The sequence below is a fragment of the Microtus pennsylvanicus genome, chromosome 12, assembly GCF_037038515.1.
Source record: "Microtus pennsylvanicus isolate mMicPen1 chromosome 12, mMicPen1.hap1, whole genome shotgun sequence".
Classification (NCBI taxonomy): domain Eukaryota; kingdom Metazoa; phylum Chordata; class Mammalia; order Rodentia; family Cricetidae; genus Microtus; species Microtus pennsylvanicus.
Genome location: NC_134590.1, coordinates 38,097,007 through 38,122,126, shown reverse-complemented (window position 1 = coordinate 38,122,126; position 25,120 = coordinate 38,097,007). Strand labels below are relative to the sequence as shown.

General features: G+C 37.2%; 1 protein-coding gene across 2 annotated transcripts in view; it reads right to left on the bottom strand.

Annotated features, from left to right (window-relative positions):
* Positions 1-25,120, bottom strand: part of Arap2 (ArfGAP with RhoGAP domain, ankyrin repeat and PH domain 2) — a 152,675-nt gene that overhangs the window by 68,229 nt on the left and 59,326 nt on the right. For both annotated transcript variants that reach the window (XM_075943488.1, XM_075943489.1), the window contains exons 9-18: positions 19,826-19,941; positions 17,701-17,900; positions 14,585-14,670; positions 13,747-13,929; positions 13,125-13,299; positions 12,564-12,698; positions 4,244-4,388; positions 3,267-3,369; positions 2,426-2,624; positions 2,188-2,251 (exon numbers count right to left, since the gene is read on the bottom strand). In XM_075943488.1, coding sequence (XP_075799603.1) covers positions 2,188-2,251; positions 2,426-2,624; positions 3,267-3,369; positions 4,244-4,388; positions 12,564-12,698; positions 13,125-13,299; positions 13,747-13,929; positions 14,585-14,670; positions 17,701-17,900; positions 19,826-19,941 — 1,406 coding nt within the window. The remainder of the gene's footprint in view (positions 1-2,187; positions 2,252-2,425; positions 2,625-3,266; positions 3,370-4,243; positions 4,389-12,563; positions 12,699-13,124; positions 13,300-13,746; positions 13,930-14,584; positions 14,671-17,700; positions 17,901-19,825; positions 19,942-25,120) is intronic.

The window sequence follows — 25,120 nt, the reverse complement described above, 5'->3', positions numbered from 1 at the left end:
CCCTTTAACCAAAGGTAGATAGGTATGTGAAATGTGTGAAATTAATTCATTAAGTTTTTATGATTCGTGTCTCTGATTGAAAATGCTAATATCAAAGCAACAACAATAGAAACAAAAAATAAACGGTTAAACTTGCAGTTGCTTAGCTTTCCTGAACATGCCTTATTCACACTATCATCAACCTGAGTGTCTTAAAGTTGGTTTTTTCTTTGTCCGAAGCAACGATTTTATCAGCCATCAACACTCTACTTTAGCTTACAATCATTATTTACCAAAGACCTAACTCACCAGAGGAGATAAAAAAAGAAAACAATCTGATAAAATTCTGTTATTTCTCAGAGCATGAAATCAGCTTTTCAACAGTTACGGTAATAATTAACAAGCCAAGTGTGAGACAGATGAAAAAGGGAACACTCTTCATGCAGCCACCCAGGGCTCACCCTGACTTCCAGTTCACAGAGCAACATCTCAGTATCAAGTAGAGTGGGCTCAATGTCCCACATCATTCATCAGCTCGCCTCAGTGTGTCTTAACTGGGAATAATTGTTTCATGTTGGGCCCTTTATACCTTTAATCTTTCCCTTTTCTGGTCTCTTTTTATCCTTTGAACTCATTCAAGTCCATTCCATCATGAAAGAAACTGCACATAGTGAATTCCTAGGTCATATATCCTATATCTGCAATCTCTAGATGTATCCTCTAGACATCTTTGAAAGTTTGTCCTCACTAAGGTGTGAGCTGTAATAAATGCAGTTACTTTTAAATGGCCTGGGTTATAAATGGTAACTTTTCAGGAAGAGTCAAGGAAAATGAGTTAGCTATGAATATATCACTGTATTTAGTTTACTCTAATTCTTCCCCATTTCTTACTTTTCATCTTGTTATCTAACAGACATCTCCATTTACTCTTTCCAAAAATGAGTTCTTAGGCAGTTATTCCAACCTTACTAAAATCCTATCTCTATTTAGTATGTATTGTTATCCCTAAAACGGCACCATTATTCAGGTAGTTGTTGTCGTCAAAACCCTGGAGCCATCCTAGAGAAGAGCATTGATCTATTCCATCAACACAGCATATTCTTTCCTGATAACATCAAATCACTCATCAACACTTAGGTTATCGGATAACCCATCTCTTGCTTGACTCCATGACAAAACTCTCACTGGACTAAGTTGACTAAAGTTGACTCCTGTCCTGTTCCCCAAAGACATTCATGAGGAGTTAAGGTAAAAGAGTTCTTCAAAAATATAAATGAGATAATTCCACTATCCAGTTTGAGTCCTATATCAGAATTTAAAAAAAAATTACATGCAATGACTTTCAGTGTCTTAAATGATCAAGTACTAGGGATATATTTGAAATAATTTCTTCCCATTTTCTCAGTCTTTTTCCCTCTCCCATGAGCTACAACACCCCTTTTACATAACATGCTCAGACTTCTAACAGGATCTTCAAGTGTCAGTGCCTGCAGGTCTGGAACACGATATCTGAGGTGCTAGATCATAGAACTCCTCACTTTATTCAGACATTTATTCCATCATGATATCTGTGCTCTCACACTCACTAACACAAAATACTGATCTCATTAGCTCTCTTTCATTAACTTGATTATTTTCCTTCAGAGGATTTATAATTGATAGGCAATGATAAAGAATAGTTTTTTTCTTGAGTGTTTGCTTTGGGGTTCTGTTATTATTTATTTGTTTCATTCCCGCCAGGGCAGTACTTGCTTTATGAGGGCAGAGATTTTATTTCTGTATCACTCTGTCCCTAACACTTCAAGCATCCCTATGCATTGGAGATGCTTAATTAATAGTTCTTGAAAAACTAAGTGGATTCAAGAAATCAAGATCTAGTTATGAATGACTCACATGAACAGGCCATTTGTAGTGTTGCAGACCCTAAACATACACCTACACTCATCAAGCTCCTATCATCTACCTAAATGAGCACGGCCCAGATCTACAGGAAACTATAAAAATCAATCATGCTACTTTATTATAAGATATATGAAAAATTGTATCTTTTTTGCTATACTCTATGATGAAAGCCTAACACAGTTTTTATAAATAAGAGTTTCTCAAATGTTAAGATAATGGTTTTTCCCTTAAGAACTTTACCAAAATATCCTACTTTCTGACAAAGAGAAAACAAAGCAACAACAACAAAAAGACAAGGGTACCTACCTCCCTTTTTCTACTAAAAGTAGCACGTCTAATTTTTCTCCATTTTGAACCACTGTGCTGATTGCTGGCGAGATAAAAGGATGAATATTTTTTTAATATTAAAATATGCTTAGATACACAATTAATATGATTTAGTCACAAGTTTGGGGTTAAGGCTTCAGAATTCCTTGTGAAGCTGCCATCACCACATGCAATTGGGAGGTATGTTCCAACAAGAAGGGGGTGGGGGTCCTCTTACTTAGCTCCTGCAGTCTTCTTAGGTGCATTCTCTCTTCCTGAGCTTCTTGTGTTTGAAGGCAAAAACACAAACTAGACTTGTCCAAAGCAAACCAGCCTTTTCTCCACTGGTCCAGGGCATGGCAGTCTTTGTAGAAGAGTTGACCAATCAAATCATAGTCAGCTTCTGTTAAGTTTTCAGCAACAAAGGGAACAAAATGCTGTTAAAACAAATACAGAAAAGTAAGAAAGACAGTGAAAATAGGCAGGCCCTCCCCTGTCTACAGATAGAGGGGAAAATGGAAACCTTATCTTCATTTTCCTGTTTCAAAGACTGCTAAGCAAATGCCAAATTCAGAATAACTAGTAAAAAGACTCTGCTATGAAACTTAAACAGGTAACGCATATGTTTGAACCACAGCACCGGATCCCTTGTTTTCTTAGTAACGATGAAAAATGGGAAATATTCTTCCATGGTTCATGGAATTGTAGAAAAGGTCATGTTCTGGTATGTGCTCCATTCACATCATTGGCTAAATCTGTTCCTTTCTTCATGGACATTGGAAAACAACATACCCATGAGAAGGCACAGGGTGAAAAATGGCTTTAAAATGAAGACGTACCTTAATCATCAATAATACAGAATTAGCTTTAAGAAGAATTTTTTTATGAATGTTCTATATGAGTTTCTTGTCTTTTTTAGGCCATAGAGTATGTTTTTATCCTTTTTGGATGGTCATCTTTGAAAACATGAAAAGTTTCTTCCAAAATTATAGCTAAAATGTTCATGAATATTTGAAACTTAACTAAAGACCTCAAGTTAAGGATCTTTCCTGGACTTAGAAAATACAAAATTTAAATACCTTGGCTATCGTCTCTGTCCATTTTCTTTGAATCTGAGATGATTCGGCTCCAAACAAAAAGACACGTTCTGAGGGTAAGTAGATCTCAAAGACAAAGATTGGCCTACAGCAAGCACAAATAAGAAGACACCACCACACAGAATAAATGAGTGTAATTTAAAACTTTCCAAATCTGAAAAATCACTTTATGTAACATCGAAAAATTTTTAATAAAAATATAGCACCTTCAGCTAATAGGTAGGATATATTGATAATAATATAATAGAGACAATGTAGTTTTTGTAATTTAATATAAATAACACTGTAAAATATCTCTTATTATAAGTATTATTAAAATTTCTGTTCCTAAAACCATTTTTTTATTTTAATGTTGATACATTTTCATTATCTATTCTATAAAACAAAGTGCAAAACTTTCATGTCAGTATCTCTCAGGCTGTTTCTAAAATCCTTCAGAGGTTCATTTAAAGTTTTTAAGTATGTAAAATATATTATATAAATAATTCATAATCTTTAATTTAAACATTTTCAGACCACAAGAGTACCTAAATATGTCTCAACATTTATTTTCTAATATGATAATTAATATGTTTAAGGATTGTGAATATTACTCAGTGGTAGTGCTCATCTGATATTCTGTTTACTTTAAAATGAGCCAATAATCATGGAATCTTCTATTTTCTCATGTTTTATATAAGATGCCCTTTAAAAAATGTTATTATTTCTTGTTTTGGTCCACTATTCAAATTAATTAGAGAAGCAAAAGTACTTTAATGATCAACAATGGAATGTTATAGTATTAACTACTTTTTAGAGAATTTCTTGTGATTTCAGATTAAATGATCTGGTTTGAAGATACCATAGAATCTTTTTACAGGAAGCAATGGAAACAGGAAAGATAACTAAATCCTCATCACCTGGCACAGGGACTACCAATCCCATTCATCTCCCACATAGATGCTCAAGGGTAGACATACCCAGTATTTAAATAGAAGTCCTCTTTATGGACAACCAAGCAGATAACTTCACTGATGTTGATGGTGCCATTAGGTGCGGTAGACTTGTCATTTTCATAGTAACTCAAGAAGCCGCCTTCCAAAACACACCACTTTTTATTTGTCTCTAAGAATTTAAAACAAGGCAAATAAGAAATTGAACTAACTATAGTATAAACTTTTAGAAACAAATCATAATTGGGTTCAGATAAAGAAAAGGACAAATTCCCTACTTTGTAAAAGAAACATCAGACTAACTCATAGTATATAAGACTGATACACTTTTGCTTTCAGAGACATTTCATCTAACTGCAAAGAATGTTCCAGACAAAAATGGATGTGACATTGATGACCAGAGAAGCAGGGCAATTCATAAAGTGAAAAGTCTGCCAAACAGCTCCGAAACCACAAAGACAGAGGTTTTCACAGAGTATTATGGGAAGAACAAATAGAACAAAACCTAAAACCACATCTATTGTAAAAGTAGCGTTCAGAATCTACAATGTCCATAGTGTGTTATTTAGGAGTTTTTGAGTTCTTCCTACAGAGGTCAGCACATCATGGATAGAGGCCAAATTCAACCATCATCACCTGGCACAATCAAACTTTCTTGGTACACAGTGGTACCTGTTCCCTGCGGGTGGCCTGAGGCTCATTGGCCACTACAAAGACTGAACTAAGCTAGGACAGAAATTATCTGACCCACAGAGTTTAAAATTTTGCTATGAGATTCTTTTTAAAAAAGTTGCTAATTCTTGACTAGGTCAATGGATGGAAGCCACAGAAATGGCCTTAACTTTGGAATACACTCAGGTATGAATTTTGTGGATTTTGATTACTTTAATCAGTATATTTGAAAGAGTAAAGATTAGCAGAAAAGGAAGATGGGGAAAATTAAGTGAACAAGAAAGTGTAAGGAACCCCTTAACTCCTCTGCATCCAATGTATGTTTCTTGCTGCCCGAGAGTGATCAATTTCAGCACAGCCAACTTAACCTCCACTAGAGGAATCCATGCACAGAGATTATGGACCTGAGAGAGACCCTAAGCCAGAATCTAAAAACTGCTAATGAGCCACGCTTAGAATCAAAGCATACATGCCTCACATGCACAGGAATGCCTTTCACTGGTTTTTGTTCCATGTTCTCGTCTTTACAGCTCATCTCCATCACATGGAAGGCTACACTGCGCCCCATGTAAATTGGTTTGTAATGTTATTTATAAAAGAAAAGCATTTAAAGTATATCCAAGATGAATCTATTCCCATTCCTCTCCTAACCCCCAAGTCAATGGTGCTGTAGGACACTAGATCTAATTTCAAAGGAGGGATCTCTCCTCCATCTCTCTCTCTCTCTCTTTCTCTCTCAAACACACACACACAGAGAGAGAGAGAGAGAGAGAGAGAGAGAGAGAGCGCTACAGTTCATAAAAACCAAACCAAAACAAAACAAAACAAAAAAGATTCCTCTGAAAGACAACAGATGGCACATTCAAATAAATGCAATCATGAAGAATTAAACAATGTCCTACAAGATTCCAGATAGGGTTGATGGGCTCACACCTCATGAGTACAGAATGAGAAGAGAAGAAAATAACTTGTGTTTGTCCAGGTAGGGTTCCCCCACCATTACCCACCCAACCTCCACCCTCACCCACCTCCACTCCCCACCTCCACTCCCCACCCGCATCTACCACCCTCACACCCAACCCCATAGTAAGTTCCTAAGCAATATCACTCCTGAGATACAAGAAAACTGGGTCTCTTCCTCAGAAATGAGCAAACAAGTTGGATTCTAAACTATGCCTCAAGCACTTCCTGAAGCTGCAGGAAAGCTTACTACAGGAATGCAGGGCTACAAAACGGGTCACTCACCAGAGTAGCTGTCAATTATCTTGCCACATATAATAAAAGATTAGAGTCAGGACTCACCTAGACTCATAGAGTACTCTGCAAGAGACTGAGTTCAGCATTCTGACTGACTCCAATCATTTAAAAGAAACCATCGAAAGGGTGGTTGTCCAAGAGCCCTCAGGACAGCCTTGGGGACACCAGGACTTTAACTCAGTGATGCTGGAGTAACACTGGACACCAGAAGTACGAAGGGCTATATTTCTGTTGCTTGATGACACTAACTCTGTGACAATTTGTGAACCTGTAGGTTCACAGTAGCATGATAATCACATAATCAGTAAATGTTCATATTATTTTTAAAATGTTAAACTTGAAAGAAAGCATTCTGCCTAAAATACTTGGAAAAAAAAGAAGCCTTGACATAGGAGGATTTCCAAAGTTTGATTTGATACTATGGTTATTATAATTACAAATGTTCTTTGTAAAGAAATACCTGCTGAAGTAATTCAAAGAAAGGAAACTTCTGAAAATAATAAATAAATTAAAAACATGAGTGAAGGATACACACAGAGAGAAAAAATACAAATATGAGGATAAAATGATTTAAAACACAAATATTTGTATTATATGCAATATACATACATTGAAATTCTTCATACATTCTTTTAAGTTTCTTTAAACCTCAAATTAAATCAAAACTATGAAATAACAAATACACTGACTTGACTCTTGAATTTTCTTTTATCCCTTCATTGGACCCTTAGAGAAGAATAGAGATGAGAAACTAAGAAAAAGACGATATAACATTTGCCAAAACAACAGCCCCAACCCTGAGGCTGGCAGGACTGATAAGTCTGAGAAGGAGATTCAGGAACGACAAGCAGAATAAATCCTACAAGGTCACTGGAAAAGAACGTGAACAGAGGCATGGTCAGGTCTTAGATGAAGGCAATGTACTACTCCAGGGATTCAAACTTCTGAGTCACAGTACATATCCTGTGCCATTACAGAATAAAATCATGAAAGACCAGTAATTTTTAAATGAAAAAAATTAAATATTTCCCTAAAATATTTTAAAAGAAAGCCTACCTATTAATAAATTTCAAGAACTAATTTGAAAAGACAGATGGCAATAATAACCTTCATAAAGGAATTCAGAGGAAAATGGCACAAAGTCTAGCACAGACACAATGCCAGAGATGACTGTTCTCCACCAATTCCTCACTGCTGTTTACAATCCCCTTAATGGGAAATGTGTTTGGAATGATAACAGTCAGATAGCCCCATTAGCCGCAATTTAGGAGCAGGCCATCCCCAGAAGAGAGCAATGAGAGAAAATTCCATCCTTCCCACAGCTTCTGCAGCGTAGTCCTTTATGGTTAGGGAGCAGGTTTCCACAGTAGCACACAGATTCAGAGCTAAAACCACCCAGGCTCCTGAGAAACACCAGGGGGACGCAGCCACAGAAAGAGACACCGGATACCCTACCTGGACAGATGATCAGGTTACACATGGTGACAGGAAATGGAAAACAAAATTATAGTACCCAGCAGAGATCAGCCCCTCATTGTCCTCCATGACTCATGAGTTTGTTCCTCTCTCCTAAGACAACTAAGAACCATTCAAAGCCTTTAAACACACAGTGCCCAAAGGACAGATACACAGAACAAATGTGAATCCCAAATCTAATTAGGCAATTTCTAAGCAAACAAATGGGAGATCTTTTTAAGAGGGGGCTCCACGGTAGTGAGGGCTTGAAGAAAATCATCCTACAGTTTTTTTCATGTCTATGACTTCAGTTGCTTTGGAAATGCGCCAGAGGTCAGACAAGCTAGGCATGGTTCTTCTCTTCGAGCATCCAGGATAACAAAGGTGGGGTAGGGAATCTTGACATTCCTGTTGATTTGGGAAAAAATAAAAACCCAAGAAATTGTGATTGCCAATGCCCCCCCTCCACACACACACACAAAACCTTCTCTGCTATAGAAACCAAAAGCAGATTTTGCAAAATGTCCATCAAAGTGAAATCAGGGCTATATAATGGGCTACTCTCAGTACTCGGCCTGGTTAACAGGGAAGAGTCTGTATGTGAGGACAGAGCGAAAGAAGGAGGTCTTAACTTCTCTTCAGTTGGGACAACATTCACATAGGATTTATCCAAACCCTCTAGGCAATTGCACAGACAATCTATTTTAGCCTTCCATGGAGTGATATGGATGGCCTAATTTAGAGCTGGGATGGTCAAACAAAGTCCGGAGGACAGTGCACCTAAATTCAGAAGGAAACAGGAATCCCCAAGCCACTGTGCCTACTGTGAGCCCTCATAGACCTCCCCTCATCTCCAATTCCATCTATCTGGATCATGTGCATAGGCCATGCAGGTTCTACCTATTTTATATGTATGAATCTGCTGAGCCTGCAGAATGACATCAGTTCTGCGCCCGAACCACTGTCTTGGACTTTTTCTTACAGGTGTAGGAAAGGTAACTAAGCTTCCCCAGGTCACATGAGTAGTTACTATAAGAGAAAAGGAGAATTTGATCAGGTAACATCTGGAAGCTACCCTTTAACCACTGAGCAAAACACCTGCCTGTGTATTCCATGATCAGACCATATAACCACTTGTAAAGTGTTGTGATAGAGAAGTTCTATATTTTAATATGGGTGTGCACAATAAATCTGAGGTAGTTAAGGCAAAGCTATTATTTTCCAGAATGATGAAGTCGTTTTCTAAACTTTCAAAGGTGATGGTATTCAGCTTCCAGTTATGAGGAAAACATGTATCAGCGATTATTTCATTTAAATAAATATAGTTTGGCCTTAGAAACAATTTTTTAAAGAAGTGAACAGCGTAGGCTTTTCCTAGAATAAAGGACTTAAAAAATTCCTCGTTAATGTATGAAATTAAGTATAAACAGAATGAAATAGAAGCCTCAACTAAACCCCAGCAACCACTTTCTTTTTTAAAAGCAAAGGCTGCACAAACTATTCAAAGCTAGATACCAGGGGAAAACACACACGGTTGAGGAAGGGAAATGGAAAACAAAACCAGGATGCTATTATTCAGCTCTGCACAGAGGTATAACAAGGCTATCAATCTTTCTTTTCATGAACACTAAACCGAGAAAAGAAAAAGCAAAATACATATCTGTCTTCATAAGCAAGAGCTACAAGAACTTGAGATCTGGAAAAGCTGCACTGACAATGTGAAACCTCTGTCACTCCGAAGAATGCTTGCATTTCATTCTCAGACCCCTGTCCTTGTGTTTAATCATTTTGTTTCCTGCCTGTGCTGACAAGGGCTGATGGAGTGGTACTGTCCAGCGCTTGACTTTCAGAGGCAAAGGTGACAGCCACACTTTAATCTCTATATCTTTCCAAACAATTCATTTTCTTCCTATAAAGCTGGCATTCAACAACAGTAGCAGCAGCAACACTGCCGAATCTTGAGAGTGCCAATAACAGGCCCAGAAACACACACTTATTCAGAGTTCAGCTGCTGCTTCTTGGAGTAGCTTTTTCTTAACAAAATATGCTTTATGTCAGCAACTGTATCTTTTGATGTGAAAGTTTCCCTGTTTCTGTGTTTCTGTGGGAGTGGGAATATCCATGACAAGACTCTCTGCCTGAAACTTAGAAAATACTGAACCCTGAATATCATATTTTTCCAAAACATACATGAAGATTAAATTATGAATTAGGTGTTGTGGGAAATTAACAATACATAATAATATAAGTATAAAATACTTTAATAAAAGGTTTAAATTCATGTATTTTTCTGAAATTTCATCCATTAATGTTTTTTAATCTTAGATGATGACTGGTAATTCAAACTCTAGTGAACCCACTGGTTAATCGTCAAATCACACATACACTCAAGGACCAAATACTAATAAGTGACGTTTGTCATGGGAATTCATTTCTGCCAACAGTTTTGGGGTACTGGCCTTAGGGCGTGGCTTCTGTGTGAGGACATGATCTCTTATAAGGAAGAAGAGCGGTGTCTGTCACTCTCTTGGGAGTGCAGAGCAGAAGTAAATTTGTATGGTTGTTCACATCTCCCTGGGGCAGAGCAGCAGGACAAGGTAGCTTCCAACTTGTCTTGTATTTTGTGAGCCTGTATTTTCCCTTTGAATTACCTTTGTAAATTCATGCTTTGGACTTTGATATTTTTTAAGCTGCTAGTAACTTTTTTAAAGGTACATTCATTCATCCCACAAACATTTGTGGTAACTCAGTGTTAACATTGATTTGGACACTAAATATTTAATGAATCTAAACAAAACAGAGAAACCCAATGCATGACTGGGCTTTCACTTCTCATGGAAGGAATTGCACAGCATCCTCGGAAGATGGTGATGTAACAGTGTAGAGCACATTTGCATAAGGTCACCAAGAGATATTGTTATGTGGCAATGAACCAACCCTTGAAAAATAAGATACCATCGAGTTAGAGATGGGAATTCTAGGTGGGGCTGGAGCAAAGAATACAGCCTTTTTAGAAACAGATGAAGCTATGGAGCCTGGCACGGGCCTCTACAGAAATGCCTAAAAATGAAGAATGGAGAAAAAGATAATTCCCAGGCCCTAAATACAAGTACCAGGGCTCAGTCTGCAGTGGGATTCTGCTGTCTGCCTTTGAGCAACAGATGAACAGGATCCAAGTTCTATTCTGGAAGTAATTCTTTATTTTTAAGTTTGCAGGGAAGCGAAGACAGATATAAGTTATCAAAAAGGCTACAGCACTATAGCATAAGCAAGGCCTGAGGGGGAGTAGAGCTGGACTGGGGTCAGCAGACTCTGCTTTGAGCATGAAACATGCTAATAAACTAGAAAGAAAAAGACACTCAAAAATATCTTAGCAGGAGACAATTTTTAAATGAAGTAATCTCTACTGTACTATATAACTAAGTCTTAGATATCTGCTTGAAATAACTTTTAGAAAAGCATTCCAGATGGAAAAAAATCCTAATTAACTTTCAGATAATGTCACCCATATCTCCTATCCATGTGTTCCGAACCCATAGATCGAAGCCAATAACTAATGAAAAATACCTAAAATGTTTTACATGTTTACTGAATGCACACACATTTCTTTTTCTTGACAGTATCTCCTAATAATATTAGGGAGCAACTTCTTACTGAGCATTCCTGTGATGTAATATAAAAATAATCTTCAGATATTTAGAAATATATGGGAGAAAGACATTATGCAATATGCAAACACTGTACTACGTTATGTAGGGAACCCAAGCACAAGCAAATCAGTTTAGTATCTACATAGGTCTTGAATCCAACACTCCATAAAAACTTAAATCACATGGACAGAGACAAACTTCTTCCACTTTTGATATAAAATATGCCCCCAAATATTTAGTTATTTCATGAAATCTAAAAGGGAAGATTCAGGCATAAAGTTTCAAGGTCCAAATATGCATTACTCACTTCCAGGGTAATTTTTCTAAAGCATGTTTGAAAAAAGATCTGATGAGCCTGGTATTTGTCTAGACAAGATCAGTGTATTGAAAAACTTAAAGAAATTTTTCTACGTCAAGTTCTTGACTATATCTATTAAATTAAAGACTGAAAATGGCTCTAGGAAACTCTAGAAATCAGGAAAAGCATTGGCAAGTACTATGGTTTTGGGTATTGTGCAAAGAGTTTATTAATTGTTAGATTTGATGTATAATATGTACTTACAAATATTTGGCAAAGCTTGTCATTTGTTATCCCTTAGGCCAAGTAAAGTAAAGTAAAATTCATGGCATTGTTTAAAAAGAAAGCATATAAGTTTAAAGCAGAAAATAGTATTTCTTCCTACTGTCCCCCATCAAATAGCAGTCAAGATGAAAAGGCCAGGACTGAAATTCTGAATCACCACTGGCTCCTTCCTCCTTCCTGGGAAAACTGCTACTTATCCTCAGCTTGGTCTAAACTCCTTATGTGTCCACCAATTACTGACCACCAGCTCCTCAAAGCAGAGCCTGACAGAAAAGATTTTTTTTATCAGAAAAATCTAATGATACACAATTTATCCTAATTTATTCCTAGTTTAAGATTATATAACTTTAAAAGAATAATGCTTAAATATGCCTATCAATAAATCTGAAATCGAAAGTGCTTCAAACACCTGGGAAAAATGCAGTGTAGACTCAATATCCCCTCAAATTATAATTTTTTAGATTTGAGATTTTTTGTTGGTGACGGTGGTAGTTTTTACTTTTTTTGTAATTAGGAACTTTTAATTAGTAAAGTCTATAAAAATATTCCCAAGCCCAAACAACAAAACAAACAAAAAACATGAAATCTGAAACAATTCTGGTCTGAAGTATTTCTGATGAGGGATAGTGCAAAGAATTAATGGTGAATAATCGCTACAGATGAGCAAACACCAGGTTAAAAAAAAAAAGTCTTATCCAGAAAGAATATCTAAGAGGAGCGGGAAGGATACCTTCAAGTAGCTTTTTCTCTGTAGAGACTCTGGAAGCAGCAGCCGGAGCCTGATATAAGAAGTCACAGAGGAAGGTGGACTGGGCAGCCTCCTGACTTGACCCACCCTCAGAATGAACATCATGCTGGGGGAAGTCTAGAAAAGGCAAAGAGATTTTACAATTAAATCTGAAACGTTCTAACGTTCCCTTTTGTTTAGGAATCTGTGATGATGTTTTACACTAGCGGAAAAGTAGGCCCCTATTAATGACCAAATAAATACAGAGATTTATTTCACTTTGTATAAAATTTAGAAATAGGCACTTAAGCCACATTTATTATTCATATATGAAAACCGGATTTAATTTTGGAAGAAAAGATTATGTGGGATTAACTATTTTAATCTTCCATTTATAAGATTAAAAGACATAAAAGATATACAAGTCCTATACTTTTTTTCTGTTATAAAGCAGTACTTTGGTAATTACATAATTTTCTTGGTCAAGAAATTAATGTATTTGTTCTTCGACTTTTTACAGGGATGTATCTGAAGAGAGCAGTCAGGACAGCATGGGGAACAAACCTGAGAACTTGTTATGGTAGAGAAATTCCATCTGCAGACTCTGCCCAGCTTTCTTGGCCAGCAGGTAGGGCGTACTGTGCACGGGGTCTCCTGTCGCACACATGACATCTGCTCCACTGAACAGCAGGACCATCGTTTCCAGCACGTCTGGCTTTACTACCGCAGCACACAGAGCCTGGCCATTAAAAGAACATACCACTTACGGGAAGTGAATGCGAGTCCCGCTCTTAAAAGAAAGGCAAGTTTGTGATGTGTTTATGAAGCAGGTATTTCTTTTCTCCTATACTAATAAAATCAATGACCTGAATCAGGGAGTGGGTCTACTCTCTCTGCAGAGGTTGGCTCTACAAATGGCCACTCTGCATGGGTTAAAATCCTACGTAAGGGCTTCAGAGTCTCAGACCACTGTCTGGTTTCTAGGATGTTCTCCTTGTGAACTCCCCAATCAATCACAGATATTCAAAAAAAAAAAACTTGTGCTGCTATTATTCTGTAGCAGCTGGGATAAGAGATTTAAAACATATAAAATGTAATAAAGTGTCCACTAAATTATCTACACTGAATATAGATATATACTTATGTATGTCATTAAAATCTATAGATAGTGTTATATTCAATTTACCTTATTTAACTCTTCTTTGGACAGAGATGCTAAAAGTGTCTTCCTGAATTTTCCTTCTTTGTATTTCTGGGTAATAAAAGTTTTTCTCTTTTCAACTGGTGAATCCATGTGTAGTTCTTCCTCTTTTTGAAGGTTACCAGCCCAAAAGTCATTTGCTCTCTTGTTTCCAATGACAATAAACAGCTGAAATGGAAAAGGCAAAAAATAAATGCACATAATTTCATTAAATGTGCTTGAACCTGCAAAACTGATTCCCATCCTAAACTAAAACCCAATTCAATATAAAACACAGGAGAGAGCAAGAAAGCCTGCATTCTCAAGACAAACTACAAGAGACAGCAGACACTAGTTCTAATGCAGCATCAGCTGGGAAACTAAGCACGGGCCACCAGAAGCTGCCCTACTCTTCTAACTCATATTGAGACAGATTGATTTAAATGATTATGCAGTGAGTATGCCTTAAGAAAGGACAGTGGAGCAGGAGAGGAAACAGAGACAGGTACAATGAAACAGAACCGGTGGAATAATGGCAAAGTATAGCCAGACACAGAATACTAAATGTTGCCAAATCTGCTCATTCCCTTTTCTAATACTTTCTCATGTGAGTTAAAAAAAGAAAGAATTCTCACTTTCCTCAGTTGCCACATCTTGACATCCCGGGTATCATTAAGGTTCTCTGAAGTCTTTATTTTAAAAATAACTATCTAATTTGGGAAGCTGTGTGCCATTTGCACACCATAGTGAGAATTTCATCTAAGAACTTCTTTAGAAAAGCAAGCACTGCCTACAGCCAGTCTCCTCCTGTCTTTGTTCACACAGCACAGTGAACAGGACTTACCTCAATGAGCTCATTACTCCAGATACTGGCGTCCATTTTCAAACTTCTAACCTTAGAGTCTCTTGGGCCCAATGATCTGTGTTGTCCTGAAGGAAGAGACAATTACATTTCAACTTTAATTTGAATGTGAATTCATTTTGCCTTATTTTTTAAATGTGTATAGGAGGGCTGGAAATAATAGCTCAGTGGTCAAGGGCTTATGCGAGACCCTATTTCCAATTCCCAGCAAACTCTTCCCTCCCCAGCCTAGAAACACAAGTGTGTAGGTAAGGGATAGACGGACAGTTCAGTTAATAAAGTACTTGCCTTGCATGTAAAGACCTAAACTCAATCTCCAGAAGCCACATAAAAATAGCTAGGCGTGGTGGTGAGTGCTTGTAATCCCAGCACTGGGAAGGTAGGGGATCCTTTGGGCCTGACAGCCGGCCTAGCTTATTTCTAATTTCTAGGTTAGGATGAGAATTTTTCTCACTAGATTAAGTAGCTAACAAACTAACTTAATAAGTGAAAAAAAAACAAACAAACATATACCTGAGGAATAACACTGAAGGTTGTCTTCCAACACCCACGTGAATTCATATACATAGGTCATATACATAGGTCATATGTGTGTAGCATATACATAACATAAATTTAAAGCATCCATTACCTACTCTCCTAAATGCCCAAAGCGCTAGGAGTATTCATGGTGATTATACAAAACCAACAGCATAACAACCAAAATGGGTAACAATTATTAGATTTTTCACAATAATGCATTGCCATTAAACTATACTTTAAAATTAATATGCATATATGTGTATATACATATGTAGGTGCACGCCTGTGCGCGTGCATGTGTGTGTGTTTAAATAGCCTGGGATCATCAAATCCCCCCCCTTTTTGTACCTGTTAGAAGTGTTCTACTCTTGAGCTATATTTATGAACAAGGAAAACTTTTCTGGTCAGTTAAATCTCATGCATGTAAGTACAGCTATCAATACAAGACAATCTTAATAATGACAATTACAGTAAAAATGAGCATAGAGATCTGACATTAATTTCCTATGGTACTGTTTCCTCTGAAGAGAGGTAGAAGAGAATTAAATCATCAAGTGTACAGTATAAATCATCTTTCAGTCATAACTGATATACAAGCACCTATCCAAAGTAAACAGAAATGAAAAACATCTATGTAAGAACTTTCATTGATCTTAAGGACACTTTGCCTAGGAATGATAAAGATTCTTCACCTTCTCACACTAAATCAGAGGGTCTTTTCCTTCTTTATTAAAGAGGTGAAAACACTTTAGAGTACAAGGCCCCATAGCAGGAGTTCACATTGCTTTGCACTTTTAATTATGGCCTCAGGCAACATTAGAAGTCTGTGAGTTGCAGAAGGAGTTGCTAAAGCAGCCTATTTAAGAACAGATAAGTTCATGGAACCAGAGAGATAACTTAGCAGTTAATAGAACTGGCTGCTCTTCCAGAGGACCAGGGTTCAATTCCCGGAACCCATAGTGTAGCTCACAACCATCTATAATTCTAGTTTCAAGGGACTCTGTGCCCTTTTCTAGTCTGCATGGGTACAAGGCACACACCGCATCACAGACATGTATGCAGAAAAAATACGAATACTGATAAAATATTTAAAAATAGAATATATAAGCTCTATAAGGAGGCAATGGAACAGGACAGAGACATCAATGAGATGATGTGAACTTTAAAGAAAACATAAGGCTTAATTCTTCCATTTTTGGCCTGAGTGTAAGGTAGGCAGTACACCTCATCAGTATAGGATAAAGATGAAAACATGCAGATTTACACACTGGGCCTGAGGCAGCAATTGTGGTTCTACTTCTGATGTGTTATTTTTTGAGTATCTTTGGAAAAACTAATCTGAGATACCACTTTAAGAAAGGTAGACTGATGCAAATTTACATGACAAAACTAGAAACTAGTTTAAATACTCAAGAGAGTAGTAATGATAAATTGGTCCTAAGGAGGCAGGAAAGAGATGGAGCACAAGGGGAACAGGCAGAAGTAAAACAAAGCTATCTCTCCTAATGAGATGACGAGAGAAAAAGGGAGGAGACACTATATGAGGATCATAGCAGGGTTGATGCCTTTTGCTTTTTTGATGTTAATTAAGTGGTCAGGAAAGTATCTTGGTATCATGAGAGATGGTATGGGGCAGACTCCCGAAAGTATAGAAGGTTCTAGACAAATGCTGGAGCTACCTTGCTCACTGTCTCTGCTTAGGCTGAGTCAGAAGCCCCTTCCCTGCTCTGTCTCTGGGCCTGTTAGTCAACGTTAATCTTGCTCTTACCATCCTTTACTGTAAAAACAATTTCTCTATTTATCGGAAGAACTTCATGTCATATAGTTTCTACCTCTGTAGACCAGCATCAAAATAGCTGGTATTATAGGTAAATTCTGTGTTTGTGTGCCCGAGTCAGGGCATCTATGGAGAAGGAGGCAAGAAGAGTGGGAAGTCTGGGAGACTGAAGTTAGCTACATTTCTCCAAGTACTCAGTAAGGCTTTTCACAGAGCTGGAGTTCACTTCTATCTTCTCTGTTGGATAGAGATAAGGGCTCCTTGATACACTGAGATGTCAGACAACCAAGTATAAGGTCACAAGATAGAACGCATGTATAGGACTAGCTCTTTTCATGAGCATCAGTTCCGTTGGGAAACACTCCAATGCAAGTTCATACTGTAGGAGATGCCAGATCCAACACCCAAGGATAGAGGCAGAACATCGTCAATCTAAGAAAATACACCTTAGAGAAATGACTAGACCATAACTGGAAGTATTCATGCAAGCTTACAAACTTGTTCTGGATGTATCTTAAAACCAAAACAAAAAAAGAAAAATTTATGCATGTTAATTTAATAATCTATGCATGGACCAGTAACCCCACAATATTATTACATAACTAAAATTAATTTTTATCGAATCCACACAGAACAGAATATGGAATTATATGATATTTTTAAATGGTCTTCTATTTAATAAGTTAATCTCATTTTAGTTTCCACAATGATTACCTAGGACACATCATGTCTTTTGACAGAGAACAGTCGGTGCTAATCTGCCGCCAAGCGGAGACGAGCATAGCTCATCACTATTTACCTGCACACTTCTTACAAATGACAACACAGAGATTGATGGATGCCCAGTCAGGATCTGGGGCTTTGCAATCCGCACAGCTCCTGTTGGATTCATTGAACCAAATCTTCTCAGCTACTTCATAATCAGAGAGAGTTTCTGCTATCGACTGCTGCACAGCTTCAATCCACTCCTGTTTCTCTTTCTCAGACTCTGCTGTAAAGCTGAAACAATTAACATTTCTGCATTATTGATCTCCCTTATACAGGCCAATTAAGCAGGGTGTTCAGTTTGCATATTCATTTCAGCCACAAATTAAATAGCAGCTAAAATTATGCCTGCTGGGCAGTATTGGATTGTCTTTTTCTATTAAAAATTATCTAATTTAGCAAATCTTTTTTTCTTCTGATTTTCCATACCCTGTATCTCCCTGCTCACACATCTCTAACTGAAATTAACACACTTGTTATTCCTGATCAACATACTCACGGAATTGCCCTGGTACGTCAACACAAGGGAGAGCCATCTTTCTTAAGCAATGGATTAGATAATAATCAAAAAGAGATTGGCAGTGTTTCATGACAGTTAGAATTTTGCCAGTAATGTATGCCATCGTAGTCTAAAACTAAAATTGTATATATATAAAAAAACTCCCACCAGAAATTGTGATTTTTGTCAGATTTAAAAATGGAATTTTTTAATTAGAAGACTGTCCAGATGGCAATAAGAGACTGAGAAACAAGAAAAGTTTTAAATGGTTACTATTTTAAAGGCTTTCTAACTCAATTTTAGCCAGTTCTGACACAGTCTGATTTCTCAGTATTGGCTGGATGCCTCATGGAAGGGATAAAATATTAAACAGCAATGTTGCCTACAAGAAAAATTTATTGACTGTTTATTATAGATAATATCCACATATGTCACAAATGACTCCAGAAAAGAAAACTCGCTATCATATTGAAATTTTTGTCCTATAAACTATAATGACTTGAAGTATAATAAAAATAATTGATATTTGCCCATTCTAAGTAGTTCATAAAATAAGTGGCTTACAGGATTGCATTTTCTGAAGAACTTTATGATTACATAATTAATACAATATTAATAAAAATCTCCTAGAGGTTAGTTATAGCCAGTATTTCTATTTAGCTGGAATCAGTTTCTCCCCTCCCCCGTGTGTGAGTGTGTGTGTGTGTGTGTGTGTGTGTGTGTGCGCATCTGTGATATGCAATGTTCTCAGGGTGAAAAAGCAAGACTTTGTGCATGCTAGAAAAACAGAGTGTTACTTATCCAAGCTCCAGATCTACAAGTATGAAATAAATAAAATTTATTATTTTTTGATCATTTTAATCAAAGTTGGAGCCCACACACATATTTTGACAAACAAAATGTATGAGATACTCAAGAGGACCTCAGAAATAATTACGTCATCCAAAAGCCTAGAGCAGTTGCCTCTGACTCACCAGCAACCTGACTTGATCATTTGGGACAAATGCATAAATGTAGTTGAACTCAACAAATTACCCATGTCTATATTGCACATTACATCTAGGGGACCATTATATGTGATTAAAACGTGGCAAGTACATTAAGTATTGTTCAATGTCACAGTTACTCAAACATAATACATTTTATTTTATACATGAATCAAGATGTTAAAATATTTGAATCAATATTTTTATGTGATCCATTAAACCCAGAATGATTCTAAGCTGAGTCACTGGCAAAAATACACTGCAGCAACTGTAATTAAAAACCAATCTTAAAGCGGGATTTATTTGATTAGGCTAAAGGGAAACAAAAACACCCCCCCCAAATGCAAAACTATTTCATTCCTTCTAAGTGTGAAAGAGTTAACATCTTCACTATACTCAGCTTATACACAACTCATGGTGTAAATATCTTTGGCAGTTTTCATAGTTCTCCAAGCCACTTTTACAGTGATTTTTTACAAGCCTCGTAAGTTAGACAATGTGGACAAGAAAAGATGTAACAATGCCATTGCCAGAATTACGAAACAAATTACCCAGACCTTTTAGCAGTCATAAGGCTGGGAGGAGGTGGAAATTTGTTTTTTTTTTTCTTTATTCTTCTTTTATCAATAAAAAAAAACCAAATACTCACACAAATATGTTTAAAAATAGCTTACCTGAAACTCCTGTAGGGAGTAATTATCTCAAAAGACTGCTTCACAGCCCGGTCTACTTGCTTCACATTTGCCACATTCATAGGAATTCTGGTAATACCAAGTCCACTCCTGAAGTCCTAGTATGGAGCAAAAACGCAAAGCCACTTTTGAAAACACAACCATAATGTCTTCTTAATGCAGAACTGCTAGAACTGCTGCTACATAAATGTATAGAGTTACACAGACTCAACTAGAAAAAGAAATTATCAGTTCTTCTTGCAGTGTGCTAACATTACACTAGCCTAAGCTACATTTGTAAGTCAATGCCTTTCTCACAAATGCTAAACAGACAAGGTCACAGATATATCTGCCTTGCTTTGAACAGCGGGCACTATATTTACCTGTATTCAATCACCAAAGGAAACTAACAAATCAACATTTGTCATGTGCCAAACATTTATTTGGTAGAATAGTCAAAATGGCATTAGAAAGTCAACTAAATACTCTTAATAAGAGAAGATGGCCAACTAAGACTTAAAGAGATAGTTACGGTTGATATGCACCTAGCTTTGTATGATGGAAAGGAACTAAATATGTAGCTGTTGGGGTTTGCTTAATCTTGTTACACTGGCCTCACTGGGGCCATGTGATCCTCTTCATTTACATTCAAAGGCAGTGTTATTTTATCAGCTGGACAGGTTTACATTACCAATATTCCAATCAGACTCTTAAAAACCTCATAGAGTGCCATTGTGATATGAAAACTATCCTTGGTTCATCACCAATAGGCACTGAGTTCACAGTGCCCTATTGAAAATTAAATAGGAAAGCACATTCTAAAAACAACAATGTTGACAATATGCTGCCTAATCATATGGCCTTGGTAACTTAGCAATAAATACGCTTCATATTTTGCTAAATCACCACCTCAAGGAAGGAATGATCTATATAAATAGATTCAGATTAAATGTTCCTGGAGCTCCTCGATATTGGTAAGAAAAACAGATCCATACTAAAGGAAAATACAAAAACATTGTTTCATTTTCAAAAACGAAACTCAGCAAAGACAATTTAGAAAAGCTGATAAGAAGGAAAGACAATTTGAAAGTTCTTTTCCATTGTAACCATTGCATGGAGAAGGAGAGCACTATGCATTTCTGTTACATGCAAGCTATATGGCCCACTTTTGATCTGTATGAAATAAAGTACTATCTATGAGGACATACAAATACCTATCATAAGAAGAAAACCTATCACCCCTTATCTTTCCAAATTATCTAGCAAAGCCATCTAAAAATAAACAGGTCATTTTAGAACATGGAGTCCTTGAGAAGTCTGTGTGCAAATGAGTACGGTGAAGACTCCTGCTCCTGTCCGCATCCCTGCTTCTCTGCCCTCACCAGAGTTCAGCTACAAGAAGTCCCTGGGCTGTGACTTTCTTAGAGGTCTTTGTGGTTACGACTAAGGCAATCTTAGTTGAGAAAACTGCAACAAAACAACTTTCCCATATATGTATGTACTATGTATGTATGCAATTATGTATGAAGAGTCGTCAGTCACACATTGTGTAAACGCATTTACTATTGACACTATCATTCACGGGTAGGATGCCAGGTGACCTACTTTAGCAGTCTCTACCATATTCTCTTGAGACAGGGTCCCTCACTGAACCTATAGATAAGCTGGTGGCATTAAAGCCCCAAATTTTCCTCTTGCTCTTCTCCACAGTGCTGGAGTTTCATTCACAGTGTGGGCAGGCCTGGTTGGAGTAACACACACACACACACACACACACACACACACAGACACACACACGTCACGTGTGTGTGTGTATATATATACATATATGTATATATGTATACATTCCTGGCTAGAGTTATATGCACATGTGTGGACATGTCTGGTTGTAGTTAAATACACATGAGTGGACATGAACTCAAGAAGTTACATGCACATGTGCAGACATGCCTGGCTGGACTCACAGGCATACATATGAACATACCTGGCTATCATACGAGCCCTAGGATCCTAATACAGGTCCTAATGCTTGCACAGTAAGTACTCCAATACACGGAGTAAGCCCCCTGGTCGTTATTTCTTATTTTTCAACCTGAAGGTTTATAGATATGATCAAAAGTTATTATTTAGAAAACAAATCATTATGTTACACTTTCTTATAGACTAATAAATGGCTCACAGTGTTAATGTAGAAAGGCAGAATTTAAGAATAAAGAATACAAAATTACATTGTAATCTCAAAAAATTAAAAACAATGTAAAAGCAAAACCACAGTAAACTGTTGAGTGCTGTACAATAATTCGAATGGTAGGGTGATGCATTTTCATTTTCTATAGTTAGTCTCAGACGACAAGCACCATACCAAGTGAGGAGGGACATCAAACTATTCTGAGCAGCCATGTTTTAGCACTTTTCCATGTATCAGCACAGGGCTGACTTTACCTGGTAAATTAAGATACTGATTCCTAATTATTCATATAAATTGCCCTGCTACATAGTGCAAATGCTGGATAAACTACCAAAGTTTTATGTGCCTGGAAACTTAAGCCCTTTTTATAAATAAAGAAGTAAGATGAGGATAGCGAAATAAGGTAGCTGTCTAAACATGATGAAGGGATAAATTCTAGATAAAACAGTATACCTTCACTTCTAACAATTTCCCACAATGAAGCTTGTGACAAGAGAAGTACTCTGTGATGTGCCTGGCCTGCAAGTATTGTGTGATACTAAGGGTAAAGGCTCATAATGCTTTGACCACCAGACTAGCAGATGGTGGGAATGACAACCTGTTATGGATACTGATGGGGCTCATCACGGTTCCCGCCTGGATGGATGGCCCCTCATCTCTACAAATGAGTCGTAAAGTCTCTACATCTAAAGGTGTAATTCCGGATAAAGTGAGGGTCAGCTCAGCATTCCAAATTTCTCCCCAGCAAGACAAAGATGATATTTTCTTATCATGAAAAATTGTAACCCATTTATCAACTGTCTGCCATGGCCATATGGTTCTGAGTAATTAGAGGATGCGCATGGCTCACTAGCACCAGTTGACTGTAAAAGAGAAAGCAGAGTACCAAAATAAATGTCAGTGATCTCGAGAGCTATTGAATGGGAAACAACTGCATTTCTTATTAAGAATACTTCGGTGATATTTAGTCCCCTTGCAGACTATTAGAACATGTTCAGGCTATGTCCCATTTCTGAGTCTTTGACAAAGCTATCTGTGTTTATCTCTCTTTCACGTCCTGAGAATTAGCATCATGAAAAATGAGCAGAACCATAAAATAAAAGTTTATAAAACCAAAGTGTAATCTAAGCTTCTCATAATGCCACTGAATCTCAGAGCAAAACTGCTAACAGAATTTAAACAGCATTTTGTCTAGCCTGTCGAGGACCCAAGGATACCAGGAAGGAAGCATGTCCCTAAGCCTTCTGTAGAGTGAAATACAGAGTACAATCCAAATATACACAATTCTATTACAACCGCTAGTTATAAACAAGCATAAGAACACAATGGAATTCAGTTACTATTTGCCCTAGGCTCTGAGGCTTGTGCAGGGCTGAAAAATTATCTGGCTGGAGCCATGCTTGTTGAAATCACTGTCTAGTGTTCAGGAGTTTACAAAGGGCTACCAATTGTAACTGTCTGAAAAACTCTGAACTTGGAAGCATGCATCCACTATTTTTCAAAGCAAGAAAACTCATCCTGAAAAATCTGTATTTATTTAAGATCCAAATTATGCAAGAATTATTACTAGACCCTATAGACTAGGACTTACAAAAGTATCAGACTACAAGGTACCTGAAGTATATAGTCTAAGGAAAGATAGAACAAGTTGTAACACAGTGAAAGAGAAAGCTTGGCTGCGGGTTCAGTGCCTCTAACAACTTACAGACAGTCAGATGGACAGACAATATTATATCTGTGTCTTTAAAAAGTTGTCCCCTTAAGAGCTGATACCAGTCAAATGATGCCACCAAGAAGAACTAATGTTCAGACACATCTCCAGCTTTAGCTCACCACGTGTTCAAGAACAAGAATGACAGCAGCTCCCTCAGCATCATTCTGGGGAGGAGCATGTTCATGTGGTTAAAAGAGGCTCAGAAGGATGTCCAGTCACACTGATTGGCTCTCAAGTCTACTTAACTATCACTAACTCTATCTCTTTTATCTACCACTTCCATCTGAAGCCAATGGAATGCAGTACCTACTTTAAAGTGAATCTCAACAAAGTACATACTCCAAAGTAACGAGTTGATGTGATAATTTTTTAAAGTAAATTAAATGTGCGTGTTAAATATTCAAAAACAATAAAATAAAATTACCCAGTAACTACGTTCTGATTGTGAGCTCAGTCTGAAAAATAAGTGAAGAAACAAGACAAACCATACGTTCACTCCTTAAAAGGCTATCAAGGATAAAACTGGTCAGGGCGCTCTACTATGAAATGCAAAAGGCTAGGGAGGGCTTGTAGAGTAAACAATGTTCTACATTTAATTTCTGTAGCCAACATAGAATTTCAGAAAGCAGGAAACTACTGCCAGCAACAAGGATCACATGTGTTGCTTAGCAGACCCCAGACATTGCAAATGTGTAAATGCCTTGAGGCTGACAGACTCGAGGAAGAAACCTGGCTACATAACTATTAACAAGCTACCTACCTCGACCTAAACCACATCATTCGTAAATAGAGTAGCTCTACCCTAAAGTATTGTCATAAGAATTAAATGAAGTAATGTAAGTTAGAAGATATGTCCAGACAGCTCTCACTTAGAAGCTTTACAGGCAGAATCTGTTATTCATAAAATATTCCATTTCATCTGTAATCATGGAATGACTCTGCACTAAATATTCAGAAAAAAATTATCACAAATATTGACCAAGATACTAAAATGAGTCATTTATACAAATTTATTCAGTGAGAGTAATTCTGAATTGCTAAAACCACACGGTACAAGAGCAAAATGAAATGCTGATCCCTAAAGAGAAAAATTAAAGAAGAAATTGTTAACCCCCAATCTGCTGAAATCCCAAATCTATTTTTAAAAATAGTGAATGTTAGGTTTTCCCTGCCAGGAATTTAAGAACTTGGTACTTAAACATTTGTTGAAAACAGATGTGGCATTGTATGACATTGGCACCAGACTTCTAGGAAACACCAGATGCAGAGCTTGGCCAGAGAGAGAACCCAGAGAGTGTGAGGTCACCACCTACATCCTGTGGCTTCATTCTGTGCCATACAAACCAAGCCTCCAGAGGCCAATTTAAATTCTATTAGTGCTCCATCCCCATGCCAA